The sequence below is a fragment of the Castor canadensis genome, chromosome 1 (genome assembly GCF_047511655.1).
Source record: "Castor canadensis chromosome 1, mCasCan1.hap1v2, whole genome shotgun sequence".
Classification (NCBI taxonomy): domain Eukaryota; kingdom Metazoa; phylum Chordata; class Mammalia; order Rodentia; family Castoridae; genus Castor; species Castor canadensis.
This window is the reverse complement of record NC_133386.1, coordinates 173,006,804-173,026,057: the sequence shown is the minus strand read 5'-3', so window position 1 is coordinate 173,026,057 and position 19,254 is coordinate 173,006,804. Positions and strand designations below refer to the sequence as shown.

The following is a 19,254-nucleotide window of genomic DNA, read 5'->3' as shown; positions in this document are numbered from 1 at the left end:
GCTGCGGACCATACACAAATCTTCAAAGGTGACACAGCCAGACAATCTGGGCTGCCTAACACTGACCTCTGAGCTCTGGGCAAATCAGAGTCCAGTATTGCCACCCCAAATCACTCATTACATTCATTATAATTATCTTGTTAAGTAAACAGATTAAATTGTTTCTACCATTCCTGCCATAAGCGTATCAGAAACCCAGATAGGTAATGGTTTTCATGATTCCCTTCCTATCTCCTTTCCCAAACACCTTTTCACCTGCTCTTCAAACCAGAACTCCTCTACGACTACAGAACAGTTACTAAACTCCAAGATTCAGTTTCCCCATCTGGATAAGGCTGATAATAATCCCAGCTCCCCGAGTTTAGATTTCCCACCCGGGAGGTTTCTTGGTCTCTCCCACACCCACCGCGCTACAGTTGAGTCCGCCCTGCCACCCTGAAGGACTACAACCCCCGGCATGCACCGCGCTGGCGGGCGGTGCCACGTGGCGCGCTCCTCCTGTTGGAGCGCTCACGTGATGTCGGGAAAGATGGCTGCACTGACGGCGGAGCACTTCGCTGCGTTCCAGACCTTGTTGAAGGTAAATTGAATGCATGGGAACCTGTCCGGACGTGTGCGGCTCTTCTTTCTCTCCGGGGCTTTGTACGTAGCAGGAATTGGGAATAAATTGGCCCTGACTTGCAGGCACAACTCTGTCATTACTTTTGTGTGACTCCGGACCAATCGTTGCGCCTTTGAGCTTTGAATAAAGGTGTGTGTGGGAAATGAGACAATAGACTTGAAGGCGCTGTACAAACGTCCCCTACTGTTCTCTTCTGCCACTGGCTTTCGGGATTGGAGCTGGCTCGGTGTTACCACTCACTTCCCCATTCCACCGCGAGTCCGTCTGCACTGGCGGTTGAGATCCCGCGGTCCCTCTGCGGCCCTCGCGTGACGTGCGGCGCCCGGGCTCTCTTTCCGCCTTGGCCTGTGTGACAGCTCTCCTGGCAGTCGTTGGTGTGAAGGAGTGGGAGACTGGAAGGGACTGATTTCACAGGGCTCCATAAAGCTCAAATGAAATAATGGGTTGGAATTAACTTTTGATTTCCTCTGTAGAAGGGCGGCTTATTTTCCTAGAACGTGACCCTAGCTGGCATAAATTATTTTGTCTCAGAATGTGAGATCCGTCAGAGACCTTTAATTTTTCCTTCTTTCCCTCAAAAGGTGAAGAGAATTGGATTAATTACACTTAATTCATGACATAGCATTGTCATCAATCTGCATAATTGGTTTTTTTGGCTTTTTGGTGATACCAGGGTTTGAACCCAGGGCCTCCCACTTGCTAGCCAGGAGCTCTACCACTTGAGCCACTCTGCTAGCCATGTATTTTACTTTTGAGATAGGGTTGCACTAACTTTGCGCAGGCTGGTCTGGAGAGACCCTCCTGTTTCCGCCTCCTGAATAGCTGGGATTACAGAGATGAGTCACCACATACGGCTCTGTTTTATTTATTTTTTTAATGGCCTCTCAAGTATTCATTTGCACTTTCCACTTCTAAAGACATTTACTTTATTGTTCACCAGAGTATCCCAATAAGTAGAACACCTGGCACACAGCATGTGCTCAATAAATAGTTTTTAAATGAACTAATTAATGTAATAACTGAGCTGTGACTGGAAACAATTCTCAGCTCCCAGTTGAGAGCCTTTTCACCTTCATTGTGACTACACCATGTTCCCTTGTGAATCCCATTTTGAATGCCTGTCTGCCTTGTATACTTTTTTATATTTTAATAAGCTTTTAAAAATTAATATGTGTCATTGATGCAGAAAACGCATAAATCTCTTTGTGCCATGGCTCATGCCTGTAATCCCAGCTATTGCAATCCCAGCTACCTGAGAAACAGAGATCAGGAGGATGGAAGATAGAGGTTCAAGCCAGCTGAGCAAAAAGTTATTAAGACTCCATCTCAATCGATAAGCTGGGCATGGTGGCATGCTTCTGTAAATCCCAGCTACTAAGGGAAGCCATAGGTAAGAGGATTGGGGTCTGAGACACCCAGGGCAAAACCTGAGAGATTCTACTTGCCCCCCCCCCAAAAAAAAAGACACTGGGAGCGTGGCTTAAGTAGTAGAGTGCCTGCCTAGCAAGTGCAAGGCTCTGAGTTCAAACCCTAGTACCACCACCATCAAAAAGAAAAAAAAAAAAAGCATAAGTCATAAGTGCAGCACTGAATGATTTATTACACACCTATGTAACCAATACCAACCAAGTCAAAAAATGAAACATTGCTGGTATCCTAAAAGTCCTATTGCTCCTTCATTGCTTCCCCCACTTTCCTCCCCTACAGTAGCTGTCATTACTGCTAACATGGTTTAATGTTGCTCACGTTGAACTTCATATAAATGAAATAGTGCGACATGAACTGCACCATTTTGTAGCAGTTGTTCATTCATTTTCATTGCTCTGGTCTTTTATTTTCTGTTTTTTAAAAACAATTTTATTTTGAGATAACTACAATTGTAAGAAATAACGCAGAGATCTTATTTACCCTTTACCAAGTTTCCCCCAAAGGTGACATCCTAGAAAACTAATGAACATGAACAGGATATTGACGTTGAGACAGTCAAATACAGAAAACTTCTGTCTCCACGAGACCTCTTTTGTTACCATTTTATAGCCACCCTCACTTCCATTCTGCCTCCACCCCTTCTTTAAGCTCTGGTAATCTTCAGTTCTGTAATTTTGTCATTTCAAGAATTTTATATAAATCTTACTGCATATAGCCTTGGGGGTTGGCTCTTTTCACTTAGCCTAATTCTCTGGAACTTCTTCATCCACATTGTGTGCATCAATAGTACTTTCCTTTTTATTGCTGTAGAGTATTTCATGATACAGATGTGCAGAGGTTTTATCATTGACCTGTTGAAAGACATCTAGATTGTTTCCAGTTTTTTTGTTTGTTTGTTTTTTTGTGGTACTGAGGTTTGAACTAAGGGCCTACACCTTGAACCACTCCATCAGCCCATGTTTGTGATAGTTTTTTTTTTCCAGATAGTGTCTCTCAAACTATTTGCCCAGGCTGGCTTCAAACTGTGATCCTTCTGCTCTCTGCCTCCTGAGTAGCTAGGATTACAGGCTTGTGCCACCAGCGCCTGGTTTGTTTCCAGTTTTTTGCTCTCACAATTAAAGCTGCTATACATGGTGTGTATAGCTTGAAGTTCAGGTCATGTGGTAGTTTCATGTTAACATTTCCAAACTACTTTCTAGAGTGACTGTACCAGTTTACATTTCCACTGACAACATATGAATAATCTAGTATGTCTGTATCCTCACCAGCATTTGGTGTTATCACTGTATTTTGTGAGTCATTCTGGTAGATGTGTCTTGGCTTCTCCATGTGGTTTTTTCCTTTTTTATCAATGTGGTTTTAATTTGTATTTCACCTTCTATGAATGACGTTGAACCTCTTTTCATGTACTTATTTGCCATCTATAGCTCTTCTTCCTGGAATGTCTCTTTATATCTTTTGTGCACATTCTGATCTTGAGTTTTGAGTTTTAGAATATATTCTTACTAATTCTTTGTCAAATAGATGGTTGCTGATATATTCCTCTAAATCTGTAGCTCATTATTTCATCCTCTTTGTAGAGGCTGTGTTAGTTTGCTAGGGGTTCCGTGACAGAGTACTGTGAAGTGGGTAGCTTAAACAGAAATGTATTGTTTCACAGTTCTGGAGGCTCTAAGTCCAAGATCAAGGTGTGAGCTGAATTGGTTCCTTCTGAGGGAACCATGCTGTTTCATGCCACTCCCCCAGCAAGTTGGCTAGCAATCTTTGGAATATCTTGGCTTTGTGTCTTTATGACATACTATCTGTGTACATCTGTTTCCACATTTCCCCATTTTACAAGGCATTGCTCATATTGGATTAGTCCACACTAACATCCTCATGTTAACTAATTATGTCTGCATAACCTTATTTCCAAATAAGGCCACATTCTGAGGTGATGAGAATTAGGACTTCAATTGTGAGGGCACAATCAACCCATAGCTAGGACTTTTGCAGAGCAAAAGATTTAAATTTGATGAAGTGCAGTTTATCATTTTTCCCTTTTATGAACTGCACTGTTGTGTCAAGTCTAAGAATTCTTTTCCAAGTCATACAGCTGAAATTTCTGTATTGTTTCTAAAAGTTTTACAGTTTTGCATTTTTACGTTTTTCACATTTACATTTATGTCTGTGATCCATTTTGTATAAAGTGAGTGAGACTTAGGTTGAGTTTGGTGTTTTGTTGTTCATTTCTACCATTGGTTGAAAGGGATATTTTTCTTCCATTGAATTGTGTTTGTACTTTTGTCAAGAATCGGCTGGTCATAATTGTGTGTGTCTATTTCAAGGTTCTCTACTCTATTGAGCTGATCTGTGTGAACATCCCTCTGTCATTACGACACAGTCTCAATTGCTATAGCTATAATAAATATTGAAATCACATAGACTAATTCTCCCTATTTCATTTTTCTTTATCAAAATTGCCTTAGCTTTTCCACCTCCTTTGCCTTTCAATAGAAATTTTAGCATGGTGTTGGCTTTGGTAAACAAAACTTGGATTCAATTTTTTGATAGGAATTGTGTTAAACATATGTCAGAGTCGACATCATTAGAATGTTGATCTTCCAATTCAAGAACATTTATTTGATCTTGTTTGATTTCGTCTGTATTATATAATTTTCAGCATACAAGTCTTATGTTTCATTTTTTGAACCATTGCAAACGATACTGTATTTTTAATTCTGGAGTCTACACGTTCGTTACTAGTTTAGACAGTCCACGACTTACAGCAGTTTGACTTACATTTTTAACTCCACAGTGGTGTGAAAGTGATAAGCATTCAGTAAACCATAGTTCAGGTCTTAGATTTTGGTTATTTCCTGGGCTAGTGATATGCTGGAGGGCACGCTGTTACTATGCTGCACAGCAGTGGCTGGCTAGCTGCAGCTCCCAGTGAGTCACGTGGTCATGAGTGTTCATAACCAGCATTCATCAGTGCACAGTATTGCCCAGCCACAATGTTTGGTAGGTTAGTTGTATTAAATGCATTCTCAATATAGGATATTTTTAAACTTATTTCAGGCAATACCTCATCGTAAGTCAAGGAGCATCTGTATGAACAAATACAACTGACTTTGTATGTTTATCTGGTATCTGCAAACTTGCTGAACTTATTCTAGGAGGGTGTGTTGTGTGTGTGTGCATGCGCATTCCTTGGGACTTTCTTCATAGAGAACCATGTTGCTTGTACATGGGAACAATTTTATTTCTTTCTAATTGTTTCCTTTTCTTGCCTTATTTCAGTGGCTAGATCTTTCAGCATTATGTTGAATAAGAGCAGTGAGAACAGACATCCCAGGACAAAGCATTCAGTCTTCTACCATTAAATATGTTGTTAATTGTAGGCTTTTTATAGATGCCCATTAGCAAGTTAAAGAGGTTCTCTATTCCTATTTAGCCCAGAGTTTTTAATCAAGAATAGACTTTTAAGCCAGGTGCTGGTGGCTCACGCCTATAATGCTAGCTACTTGGGAAGCTGAGATTGAGAGGATTGCAGATCGAGGCCACCTGGGGCAAATGGGCAAATAGTTTGCAACATCTCATCTCCAAAATAACCAGAGCAAAATGACTTGGAGGTGTGTGGCTCAAGCACTAAAGCACCTGCTTTGCAAGTGTGAAGCCCTGAGTTCAAACCTCAGTACCCCCCCCAAAAAAGATGTTTCGTTTAAATTTATCAATTGTTTTTTCTGCTTTAATATCGTACGATTTTTCCCCTTCACATCTTAATATTGTGGATTGCATAGATTTTCAAATATTTTACCAGTTATCTTATAATAGCGTATAATCCTTTTAATATATTGCTCATTTCTATTTGCTAATATTTTGTTAAGGATTTTTTTATTCATATTTTTTTAATTTATTTTCATGAGGGTATTGGTCTGTAGTTTTCGGGTTTTTTTCTTCCTTTTTTTGTACTATCATTATCTGATTTGGGTATGAAGGTAATATGAGTCATCAAATGCATTGGAAATTGTTTCCTCCTATTTTTGTTTTTTAGAAGGGATTATGTAAAATTGGGTAATTCTTTTTTTAAATGTTTGCTAAAATTCTTCAGTGGAACCATCAGGCTTAAGTATTTCTTTTTTGAGTGTTTTAAAGTTATTAATTCAATTTCCTTAATAGTTAAAGGGCTATTCAAAGTATCTCTGCCATATACACAAGGAGTTGTAATAGTTGGCATTGCTTGAGTAATTTGTCCATTTTGTTTAAGCTGTCAACTATACATGTATAGAGTTGTTCATTGGGTGTCCCTTATTGTCCTTTTGATGTTTGCAGGGTCTACAGTGATACCCCTGTTTTATTTCTAATATTGGTAATTTGTGTCTTCTCTTGTTTTTTAAATGACATTTTCAAACAAGTAGCTCTTTGTTTCATTTATTTTTCTATTTCCAGTTTCATCAATTTATGTTCTTTGCTGTTCCTTCCTTCTGCTTCCTTTTTTTTTTTTTCTCTCTCTCTCTTTTTGGTGGCACTGGGGTTTGAACTCAGGGCCTCATGCTTGCTAGGCAGGTACTCTACTGCTTGAGTCACTCCACCAGCCCTTTATTATGTCTTTTTATTCTAAGTTCTTGAGGTAGGAGTTTGGATTATTAATTTGCATATTTTCCATTTTCTAATGTACATATTTAATGCTCTAAATTTAAATTTCCTTCTCAACATATCATTGGCTGTGTCTCACAAATATTGGTATATTATTTTTGCATTTTTCATTCAGTATATTTTTCAGTGAGTTTTTTTGTTTTGTTTTTTTGGTAGTACTGGGATTTGAGCTCTGTGCCTCACACTTGATAGGCAGGCGCTCTACCACTTGAGCCACTAAGCCAGCCCTTCATTGTATTTTTCTTTAGGTTCCCTTGAGGTTTTCTCTTTGACCTATGGATTTTTTAGAAGTGTGTTTACGTTTTTAAGTGTTTAATGTTTTCCTGTTTCCATTTGGTTGATTTTTTTTTTGTACTGGGATTTGAACTCAGGGTCCTGCACTTGCTAGGCAAGTGCTCTGTCACTTGAATCATGCCTCCAGTCCTGTTGCTTTATTTTTCAGGTAGAACCTCAAGTCTTTTGGCTTAGGCTGGCCTTTTATCACAGCCTTCTGTGTAACTACAATTGCAGATGTGGGCCACTACACCCAGCTTATTTGTTGAAATCCCTATTTCAATAACTTTTTTCTTGGACTGGCCTCTGTCATCCTCCTGATTTCCACCTCCTTAGTAGCTGGGATTACAGGCATGAGCCACCACACCCAGCTGTTGATTTCTTATTTGATTCAGGTAGATCATGTTCTGGGTCATAAAACAAACTTTAATAGATTTGAAACCTGAAATAGTAGAGTGTTATTTCTATTTGCTTTAGGGCCCAGGTTATGATCTAACTTGGTATATGTTTGCTGGGTACTTAAATGTGTACTCTGCTGTTTATTGGTAAAGTATTCCATACCTGTTAACTGTTTGGTGATGGGGTTGAGTTCTCCTATACTTTTGTTGATGATCTGTCTACTTATTCTGTCAGTTCTTGAAGGCGGAGTGTTGATGTCTCCAACTATATTTATGACTTTGTTGTTTTCTCCTTACTATGTAAGTGTAGTAAGTCAGTTTGAGATTAACATATGTTACAGTTGTTTTGTTGGGTGTGTATACATTTAGAATGTCTTGTTGGTGGATAGAACTTTTTATCATTGTATACACCCCTTCTTTTTTGATTTGCTTTTTTTGAAGTGTGCTTTATCTAAAATTAATGTAACCATTCTGGCTTTTCTTTAATGTTTGCATACAGTATTTTTTTCTATCCTTTTACTTTCAGGATACCTATATTATATTTGAAGGGAGTTTTTTTTGTATGAAATACTTAACTGAGTCAGAGTTTTAATCCACTGTCAATTTCTGTGTCTTAATTGGAATATTTAGGCCTCTTACAGTGAGTTATAGTAAGTGTAATTATCTGTATGTTAGGTCTTAAATCTGCCATTTTATTTTTTGTTTTCTTTCTGTACTTTCTTGGGTTTTGTTTCTTTTTACATTTTTCTGTCTTACCATGGGCTCTTTGAACATTTTTTAGAATTGTTTTGATTTATTTGAGTTAAAACACATTTGTTTTTATAGCCTTTTAAAGCTGTTACTCTAGATATGTAGCTTATCAGTCTATTGGTGTAATCATTTTATCAATTAGGGTGACATGTGAAAACCTTATCTTCCTCTATATCCCTTCACCTTTCCTCACTTATAACTGTCTTAATATTTCCTCTACATACATTTAGACATGCATACATACATATAGTATACATCCTCTCTCTATATATTAAAGAGTATTATTTTTGCTTGAACCTTCAGTTTAGGAAAAATGGAAAACATTGTTTTTACACATATTTTCATTTTCCCTGTTCTGTCTTTCTACCTGATATTCCAAGGTTCCTTCTCGTTCCAGGAAAATTTGGTATAAAAGAACTGACCACCATAGACTGAAGGTGCTGAGAGACCACAGAAAGAAGCCAGGCATGTTATTAGTGCTGATGGCAACCAGGATTCCGCACATAACGCCCCATGAAACTCCATTGCTTTCTCGGGGAAAACAGACCAGGGCAGTCATGGAGGTTACAACTCAAGATGGTTCCACCAGGTCAAGTTGTCTTTGCACTTCTGTTATTTCTTTCCTCTTTAGAGAACTTGATGTAACCATTCTTTTGGGGTAGATCTTGTGACAGATTTTCTTATATCAGTGAACATCTTTATTCCTGAAAGACCTTTTTCCTGGCTGTAGGATTCTAGGTTGACAGTTCTCTTAGCACCTAAAAAATATTTTGCCACTTTTTTCTTGCTTCTGTGGTTTCTGGTATTTAAGCTGTTGTCATAGTAATTGTTTATACTTTAGGTGAAGTGTTGTTTCTCTCACTGCTTACAAGATTTCTTTGCATTTCAGTAGAACTTCAGTAGAAGTTTAATTATGATATGTCTTGGTATAGTTTTTTTATTATTTATTCTATTTAAAATTTGCACTGGTTCTTGAAATATACAACCATTAGGTCTCTAGCTGAACTTGGAATGTTTGAGCTGTTATTTCTTTTAATACTTTTTTTGTACAGCCTTCTTTTGTCTCCTATCAGGATTTCAGTCTAGATCTGTTGTAGTTTTTCATACTGTTGTGTGCTGTGCCCATCTACTGAGGGTTTTTTTTTCCCCCCCAATACTGGGGTTTGAACTCAGAGCCTACACCTTGAACTACCAGCCCTTTTTTGTAGGTTTTTTTTCTAGATAGGGTGTCGCATACTATTTGCCCAGCTGGCTTTGAACCTCAATCCTGATCCCTGCCTCCTGAGTAGCCAGGATTACAGGCATGAGCCACCGGCATCCAGCTCATGTGCTGACTTTGGTTGTTGTTATTGTTGTTTTGGTTATTATAGTTTTCAGTTCCAAAATTTTTATTTTATTCTTAATATTTTCTGTTTATTGGCTGGGACTGCCTCCTTTTTTATTTCAAGCATGTTCATAACTAATTATTAAAATATTGCTATCAGACCTGCTTTAAAATCTTTTTTTCATAATTTTAACATCTGCTGTCTTGGTGTTCACATCTTTTTGTTTGTTTTTGAGACAGGGTCTCACCATGTAGCCCTGGCTGGACTGGAACTTGCAACCCCCTGCTTCAGCTTCCTGTGGCATCTTTTGATTGATTGTCTTTTTTCATTCAGCTTGAGATTGTTCTGTTCTTGTGATTTTTACCAAAATTTGGACACGTTCATATTATGTTTTGAGACTCTGGATCTTATTCACATCTTATATTTTAGCTGGCTTTCTCTGATACTGTGCGGGCAGGTATCAAAGGTACAATGGGGGCACCATCTTATTGGTGCCAAGGGGTGGTAGAAGTTGAAGTTCCCCACTTGATTCCCATTGGTACCTGAAAGCAGGGGTTTCTTGTTACTGCTGGGTATGGGTGGAAGCTGTTTCCATTAATACCATGGGGTAGTGCAACTTGAATGGGTGGTAAGGATAAAGATAGTTCCCTGCTTGGCCTTGACATCACCCTAGTGGAGGTGTTGGGGCACCCCATTACTGCCTCACAGGGCTTCCCACTCAAGTCTAGGTTTCCAGCACAGCCATTGTAGACATCAGTAAGATGGATCCACAGCTATTGTACAAAAGTTTTCTGTCTTTTTAGGCTGCCCCTTTCTTGGTCCTTTGGCTGGAGAGACCTGATATTTATTGGAGGTTTTGGGGTTTTTTTTTTCTGTATCCATTTTCATTTTCTGCTTTCCCTCTTCTTCAGCTTGGAGTCTGAGATATATGAAAAAGAAAGCCCAGGGAACTCACCATCATATTATTCCCTGAGTCTTGAGGTCCTAGCACATCTACCTTCTTCTCTTCCCCTTTCAGAGTCATCGTATCTCTGTAAGTGCTCAGGGATTTTAGTTGTACTTTACAGAAAGAATAGGGAAAAGTATATCTGATCCATCTTCCCATGAGTGGAAGTATCCTTGTACCTTTAAGTCTTAAGCCCCAAAGATGTCAAAAATGAATACGATAAGCATGTGTTTTCAAAGTCTGACTTTGTTTTTTTCCCATCTGTGAATTAATTCATAGGCATCCTCAAAAGATGTTGTCAGACAGCTGTGTCAAGAGAGCTTTTCCAGTTCAGCCCTTGACTCCAAAAAACTCTTGGATATTACATGTTCCAGCTTGTCTGTGACCCAGGAGGAGGCAGAGCAAGTAAGTAGTCAGAGAGAACCTTGGTAACTAGCGATTGTCACTTGTTAATCTCTGTATTGACTTACTAGTCATTCCCATATCCAAAGAAAAATTTTCTCTGAAATAGCTGTTGACATTACTGCAAACTTTAGATAGACATTTTAAAAACCAAATTAATTGTAAAGCTTTTGTCTTTAAACCTTACTTAAGATAAATAAGAACCTTATGATAAATAATCAGGGCTCCTGACCATCTTCTTTTCAAACTTATTACCTTGACATTGTGGACAAAAGCCAACCTTTTTGTGATTTTCTTTTCCAGCCTTTGACTTGCAGATTTGATGAATTGGCAACTGGATAGTTTGAGGCAGACCTTTTAGGGCTCTGTGGACAGGAGGGTGGACCTGAGTGGCATCAGGGACTACACACTAGTGGGTTCCATCAGGCTGCCTTGGGGTGCTTTGTGTACCACTCTCCCTTTTCATTCCTCTGCCCTAAGGAAATCTGCTCAGCTCCACCTCCCCACCCCCCCATCTCAGCAAGTGGCCAAGATGAAGAGTAAGGTGACTCATAGTGAAGTTATGTAGCAGTGACAGCTTAACTTCGTTGGGTCAGTATGCTTCTAAACAGGAGTAGCTTCATCCAAATATATCTATGTTGTTATTTTTATTTTTAATCTAGAGCTTTGCTCGTTGAAACCAACTATTGAAAAGTAAAAAACAGAAGTAAGATTATAGAAGTGAGTTGGAGACTTAGTTTGGGTTCTTTTATAGACATGAGGCAAGGACTTGGGTATAGCTGGTGATCTGGGTGGTGATTCTAGAAAAGTACAAAGGAGGGACTGGGGAAAATCCAGCAGGGACTGGAGATAAACCAGTAAAATGGTATGTTCATGAGGAGTTACCACTGTAACACTAACTCCCACCCTCACTGTTGGAGGGTTAACTTCCCCTCACTTCTGGGTTATGTCCATATGTAGTAGTCAGACAACCTTCAGTGAGAACAGAAAAAGCCCTAAAGCAGAGAAACAGGTACCTCCAGAGTTTTCCTGGATTCAGCTAAGCATCATCATATTCACAAATCAACCATAATCCACAAGTGGCTACAGATCTACATAGAAAGACATAAGATGGTAACTCCAGATGTGGCCTATTGGTATAGCCCTTGCCAAGCATGTTCAAGGCCTTGGGTTCAATCCCCAGCACTGCAAAAAAAAAAAAGTGTAGAATGGTAATACATAGCAGGGTGGGATCCAGTACTCCTCTTTCACAGAGGGAGTCCACATGGCCTATAGGAGCTGTTTCATTTTCTTTGTTTTCCCTCCTTTGTAACAACTTAAGGGCAAGGGCATGAGACTTCTGTCACCCTGGATTCAAATCCCAAATGCCACAGGACCCAATATATCTTGTCACAATTCAATAAGTACAGCTTCAGGTTCTTGCAAGGAGTGTACAACCCCATTTAGGGTGCCCAGCGCTGTGGGCCCCAGGTGTTTATGCAGTCCTCTCAGTCCAGAGGCACTGGACCAATGCAGGGTTGCCTAGTAACCCAGATGACTTTCCATTTCTCTCAGGTTACCAGGGAAACAGCACCAGAAAGTTAACTGAAGGTCAGATTCTCCCACAGAAAGAAAAGGGATGTCTTAACCCTTTGCTTACAAGCTAAGGATTTCTGACAAGCTAGCAGCTTCCTAGGTCAGGCAGCTTGCACCTGTCTTCTAGAGCAGTGGGTGAACTGGGAGTGGTGGAGATATGTGGGGCACCAGCATCTACCATAGAGCCCTCCATACTCCTGCGACTTGAGTCACTGTGGCACTGTGTAGCCATGGGATGGGATATGGAGCTCCACCCTGCTCCCTGCTTCTCCTGAAGCTTCAGGACTGCCCTCTGTATCCTACAGCTGCTCCAGGCTCTGCATCGCCTCACTAGACTGGTGGCATTCCATGACCTGTCTTCAGCCGAGGCCGTTCTGGCTCTCTTTCCAGAAAATTTCCACCAAAATCTCAAAAACCTTTTGACAAAAATCATCCTAGAACATGTGTAAGTGCTCATTTTTGAGAGTTCCTTCTAACTTTCATATTTCTTATTATTTTTATTCCTGTTCTAGAAATACGTTAATTGTTGAAAACTTAGAAAATACGGGTAAGCTAAAAGAAGAAAATAAGACACCTATATAGTTCCATCACCCAGAAGTTATTAGTATTAATTCCTTAATGGACAGCCTTTCAGGACTTGTTTATTGTTTCTCTTTACACATACGTAGAGGGGTTGATAGCTTGTTTTTGATTTTAGCAAAAAAGGATGAGGCCATGCTTCTTTTCAGTAAGCAGTATTAATATCACTCAAATTCCAATTAATTAGTTACTTTCAATGTCTTTTTAATAGTTAAAGGTAAAATTTATTCCATTACATGAAGGAATTGGGTATAAATTTTAAATTCCTTAGTGTTAAACATTTAGCATATTGGCAGTGTCTCACTTTAGTGAGCTGTTTATAGTGGAAACTGTGCTCATGTGTTTAATTATTTCCTTACTAGGTTAAAGGCCATGAACATACTGAGTTCCGGCCTTGTATTATCCAGTTGGCGATCAAAAAAATTGCACCAACTCTTTTTCCATCAGTGGGACTCCCTGCACCTTCACTGAAGGGATTTTTTCTTATGCTTTTCCACAGTTCCACAAATGCCAAATGGTCCCTTGTTTCAACTTACATATCTTTGACACTAGTAATTACTAGTAGTTTTTTTAATTTCTTTTGTGAATTGTCTGCAAGATCCTTTTTTTGTGTGTGTTTGTGCTGAGGTTTGGACTCAGGGCTTCATGCTTACTAAAGCAGAGGCTCTACCACTTGAGCCACACCTCCAGCCCCTTTTGTTCTGCTTATTTTGGAGATAAGGTCTCCCTTTTTGCCACAATCCTCTTATTTTAAGCTTCCCACCATCGCTTGGATGACAGGCACATATCACCCCAATCAGCTCTTTTCTATTAAGACGGAGTCTCACAAGCAGATAAGCTTGGCTAGTCTGCTACCATGATCCTCCTGATTAGCTAGCCTCCCGCATAGCTTGGGATGACCAGTGCATGTCACCATGCCTAGTTACTGGTTTAAATGTGGTCTTGCTAACTTTTTCTGGGGCTGGCCTTGAATCTCAATCTGATATCAGCCTCCCAAATATCTAGGCTTATAGGCATGAACTGCTGGCTCCCAACTTGGGCAGATCCTTTTAAACACAAAAAATTAAGTAGAACTAATTATTGCTTACCACATGTCTGGAGCAGTCCTCTCTAATAGCAATAACTGAAAATGCCTTTTTACCAAGGATTTGTTGTTTACTTAGAACTTTCTTATAAGTGACCATGTTTTATTCTTTCTCTGACTTCTCTGACTGTCACATCTGACTGTGACGCTGTTTGCTCTAGCAGTAGTCAGGTCTGTTTGTAGGCTTTTGCATAGCATGCAATACTCTGTGTAGGCGGTGTCCAGTAAAATAGAGGGTCAGTTGATCTTTTCTGTGTGTCTTTGGAAACAATAGCACACTAATATTACAATGCATTAAGCCTTTTCATTCTTTTTGTCCTAAACTATAAAAACTAACTGGCAGCACTAGCAGTCTTAATGTCACTGAGTGTTGTAAAACAATGAAAAAATTGCTTTTTTGGAGGGAGGGATTTGTGAGATTCTTTCCTGCTAGGAGGTGTGAATATCAGAGAAAAGGCAAAGACTGAGGTCCAAGGGTCTCTCTCACTATCAGAAAACTCGCCTCATCTCTTTTCCATTGTTTTCCTCATCTTTCTCTCTTAAACAGATCTTCTTGGAGAACTGAAGCCCAAGCAAATCAGAGTGAGTATTGAGACATCTGTCTGTACTTCTTCACCCTGCTCCTAGCGCCAGCTCCACCAGTGACCAGACTTTAGCCAAAAATCAAAGGAAACTATTGTAGTCCCAAACCAAACCCTATGTGTTGTGCTTTTTCTTTTTAATTCCACTCTTTAATTTTTTTTCTGATTATAAAAATTATTATAAAAGCATGTTGTCAAAAAATCATAGAAATATCTAAAACAGAAAGTGAAACTCTTAAAATAATTATTTTTTTGTTTTTACATTTTTGTTAGCATATATTAGTTGTACAGAAGGATTTCATTATGATGTTTCCACATGCATACAATGTACCCTGATCAAATTCTCCCCCTCTATTCCTCCCCCTCATTTCCCATCCCCCTCCTTCTTAAAAATTTTTCAGCAAGTTTCATGGTTATATTTTCATGCATTATTATAAAGTATTCACTCCCCCCCATCATCCTCTCCTTTTAGCCGCCCCCCTTCCCACTGGCACCTACCCCCAAACAGAACCTGTTTCACATTCTTGTCATTCATTTTTAAGAACTGGATTCCACATATGAGAGAAAACATATAGTATTTGTCTTTCTCAATCGGCTTATTTCATTTAGCATGGTCTCTACCTTCATCCATTTTCCTTCAAACAACATAATTTCATTCTTTGTGGCTGAATAATAGTCCATTTTGTTTATATACCACATAATCTAGCCATTCATCAATTGACGGGCACCTAGGCTGATCCACATTTTGGCTATTGTGAATAGTGCTGCTATAAACATGGGTGTGCAGGTATCTCAGCTGTATGTTGACTTATATTCCTTTGGATAAATGCCCAGGAATGGTATAGCAGAATCATGGTACTTTTATCTAATTTTTGAGGAACCTCCATACTGATTTCCATAGGGGCTGCATATATTTACATTCCCACCAACAGTATATAAATGTCCGTTTTTCCCCCCGCATCCTTGCCAGCATTTGTTTGTTTTCTTGATGCTAGCCATTCTAACTGGGCCAAAATGGAATCTTAGTGATGATTTGCATTTCCTTTATAGCTAAAGGTGTTGAACATTTCCACATGTATTTGTTAGCCATTTTTATTTTTCCTTTTGAAAACTGTTTATTTAACCATTTATTAATTGGACTATTTATTCAATTCAGTGAAGAAAACTTAACAATAATTGAAAACGCTTTGAAAGGTGGGATGAAAGTGTGTCTAATACCCAGTCATTACACTTCCTCTGAGCCAGTCACAGGGCTAGAGCCACTTTTCTGTACTGATTCATTTAGTCCTCCAACAACCCTGTGAGCTAGGCTAAAATTGTCTCCATTTTCCAGAGGAGGAAACAGGTTAGGCAAGTAGTGGAACCTACATTCAAACCAAGTCTGTTCATCTTTAAAACAAGGTGTCGCACCACTATTGCTGAGGCTGCACTTTTCCTAAGAGTCAGGGTATGTCTTCCTTCTATCATGTGCCACCTCTCATACTATCCTGACATCTGGAAGGTTGGTGTTCAAACAGAAGCTTAAGAGATGATGCCCAGAAATGTGCTTTGTAGATCCAATGCATTATGTGTATGTAGCCCTTAAAGCCACCCACCATAGAGTAAAGGCCTGGTAAACATGGGTAGCATGAGCTCTGAACTGAGGTATCCCCTCCACAGTCTCTCTGCCACGCCTGGTTGACCTGGACTGGAGAGTGGATATCAAAACCTCCTCAGACAGCATCAGCCGTATGGCTGTCCCCACCTGCCTACTCCAGATGAAGGTACGTCTATTGTCAGGCCCATGAGAAGAAAGTGGGAGCAGGAATGAGTCAGTGCCATATTGGCCATCTACAAATCAGCCACCAAAGTTCTAGGACCAGTATAAGTAAATAGTATATCCCCAAATGTATGTACTTGTGCACAAAGTATACATGCAGATCAGAATAAAAGTTATACTGAAGGTAGAAGTTTGAAAACAATGAGACAAATGTAGAATGTTGTATTTTTAAGTTGTACACTTTGTGAAAAATTTTAACTTTAGCAGTAGTAATGTGCATTCAGGATCATTTCAGTAGACTTTCACCAACTTCTTGGCTGGTAGGGTTAAGCTATCAGTGTTCACAGTACAGCCAGCCTAGCTTCTGTTAGCAGTTGAGAAGTGTCAGCTCTTCATTTTCCCGTTCACATGCCCTTGCCTCATTATCCTCACTGATAGTTCTTTTCAGGAATCTTTTAAAGTCACGTATCCATTTCGTATGGTTTGTTTAGTTAAAGTTAGTACCCAGAAATGCAACACTTATAGGAAGATGAAAAAGTGAGGGTACAACTCAAATTTCAATACTAACAAAGCTTGATTTCTTCCTTTTTTAAAGATGAAATAACTATAACTAGAAGTTGAAATGTTTTTCCTACAGCCAAAAGATTGTTTTATGTATCCCATAAAGCCTACTTCTCAGTGTTCAAGTATAAAACGCAGTATTTTCTTGCTTGAGTGCTAAAACTTATGATGTTGGAAAGGTAACTGAGCCTTAACTTGGACATCAGGTTCCCATCCAATACACTGCTGGAAATGGAAAGTGAGCCAGGCCTTTGAGCATCTCCTTCACTCTCCCCAGTTGCTAAGTGACTCAAGAGCCAAACTTCCCTGTACCTCTCAGCGAAGAGTCTCTCTAAACAGGGCCAACAGAACTAAGTAGGGCTCACTTACTGTGAGATAAGAAGAGAGGCAGCTTTAACTTTCTGAGACATGTTCTCTTTGCAGATCCAAGAGGACCCCAGTTTGTGTGGGGACAAACCCTCCATCTCTGCAGTGACTGTGGAGTTAAGCAAAGAAACGCTGGACACCATGTTGGATGGGCTGGGCCGCATCCGAGACCAGCTTTCTGCTGTAGCTAATAAATGAGCTGACCCACTGCTGTTGCCACTGCCATGCCCCAGCTATTATTCTGCAGTGTTCACCTCTCACCACACAGGCTGCTGTGCACCTTGCTGGATCCAGAGGCACAGGTGAATTGGGAGGAAGCAGCCAGGCCTCTTGCTGTTCTCATCCTCTTTTTCCTCTTTCTGACCACAGAAGCCTCCATCTTTGAAAGATCCCTGTATGGGACTGCTGTGGCAGTGTGAGGGAACATGTACTTCTCAGTGGCCTCTGCATGGTCATTTGAGAAACTCAGGCCAAACTGTGGAGCTTACGTAATAAGTTCATTTACGGCATTAGCCTGATGAGTTCATTTCCAGCCCTGGATCACACAGAAGGAATCACATGGGTGATGCCAGCAGCACTTGAATCTCTATCAGAAAAGCCAAATAAATCCACAGAGCTGGGCCATCACAGCACAGGCCCTCCAGATAGTTCCCTGAGCCCCCTGGGTCCTATTCAGGAAGTCTGATGCACATACTGTTTCTTACCACTCCTGGGTGAGGAAGTGGGAACAGTTGGAAATAAATACCAGTTTTATGATTCTAGTCATGATTCTTTTCACATTAATTGTTGCATTCAGTCAGTGCTGCCTCTTACTCTTGAATTTGAGCCCAATTTCCTAATACCCAGCTAAACCCACAACTGCTGGTGTGACATAAAACCAGGCATAAGAACCTCACCATCTTTACTGATGTAGAATAGAAACCCTATTGACAGTCAGTATGCACATATTACGAAAGGCATGATGAAAGCACTCCTTAGCATTTAGCCACATGAGGTCATCTCAGTCCTATGCCTTACATATCATAGAAACCCCATGTGTGAAGACCTTTTCTCCTTAATTATACAGATCATTCCTGTGGCAGCTGTTTGCTGAACTCTTTGTCTTGGCAGCTGTGTGTGTGTGGGGGGGGGGGGCAGGTGGAGGATACGTGAAGAAGGTAGAACTTCCAGTAAAGAATATGCACTTGGGGGCTAGCTGAGTGACACAAGTGGTAGAGCACCTGCCTAGTAAGTATGAGGCTCAGTTCAAACAAACCCCATTACTGAAGGAAAAAAAAAAAAGTACATGCACTTGGGAGTCAGGCAGTATGCACCCCTCTTTTCCTCTTTTATTAAACGGATACAATTATAGGACTTTGATACAACATACCTAAGCACTTAGCACTGTTTGCTAGTAGGAAAGACTCCGTGATACTAGCTTTGACTATAAGCGGAAATGAAAATAGAAAGCTCCTGTTTCATCTACTCTTAACAGTGTTGGTGTGAGAAAGAGTTATTATCATTCCTTTATTGATGAGAAAACCAGTTCATTGAGGTTTTGTCACCTGCTGCTCAGTAGTCTCATTAGGACTTGGGCCCAGATTTGTCTAGCTTTCTCTTGCAATACAAGGACATGAAGTTCTATAACTAACACCATCTGGAAAATTCTGAAATAGTATAGATGAGATCTTGCCTCTTCCCACCCAGTGAGATACTGGAAAGTCAAGACAAAGAAAATCTCTTTGCCTTTTATCTCCTGGAAGCTGAGCTGCCTGCTTTTAAAATAGCTGCTTTTAACCCTTTTGGGACCATAGCTATTGAGAATCTAATGAGAACTGAGGAGCCTTTCACTAGGACAGGATCAGGGACCCCAGAATCAAGCCCACTATTTCCAGGTTGACAACCCCTAGTCTACCCTCAAGTTGAGTTCAGCCTTGTCATAAATTCACCTTCTGTTTTCTTTCCATGGTCTATTTCCCACAGAGATC

The 19,254-nt window shown here is 39.9% G+C and overlaps 1 protein-coding gene across 1 annotated transcript; it reads left to right on the top strand.

Moving 5' to 3' along the window:
- Positions 1 to 462: 462 nt before the first annotated feature.
- On the top strand, positions 463 to 18,048 carry Commd9 (COMM domain containing 9). Its single transcript, XM_074044603.1, has 6 exons — positions 463 to 580; positions 10,660 to 10,785; positions 12,663 to 12,802; positions 14,568 to 14,602; positions 16,261 to 16,364; positions 17,345 to 18,048. The coding sequence occupies exons 1-6, from the start codon at positions 518 to 520 to the stop codon at positions 17,483 to 17,485; spliced, it is 609 nt and encodes a 202-aa protein (XP_073900704.1). The 5' UTR covers positions 463 to 517; the 3' UTR covers positions 17,486 to 18,048.
- Positions 18,049 to 19,254: the final 1,206 nt, after the last annotated feature.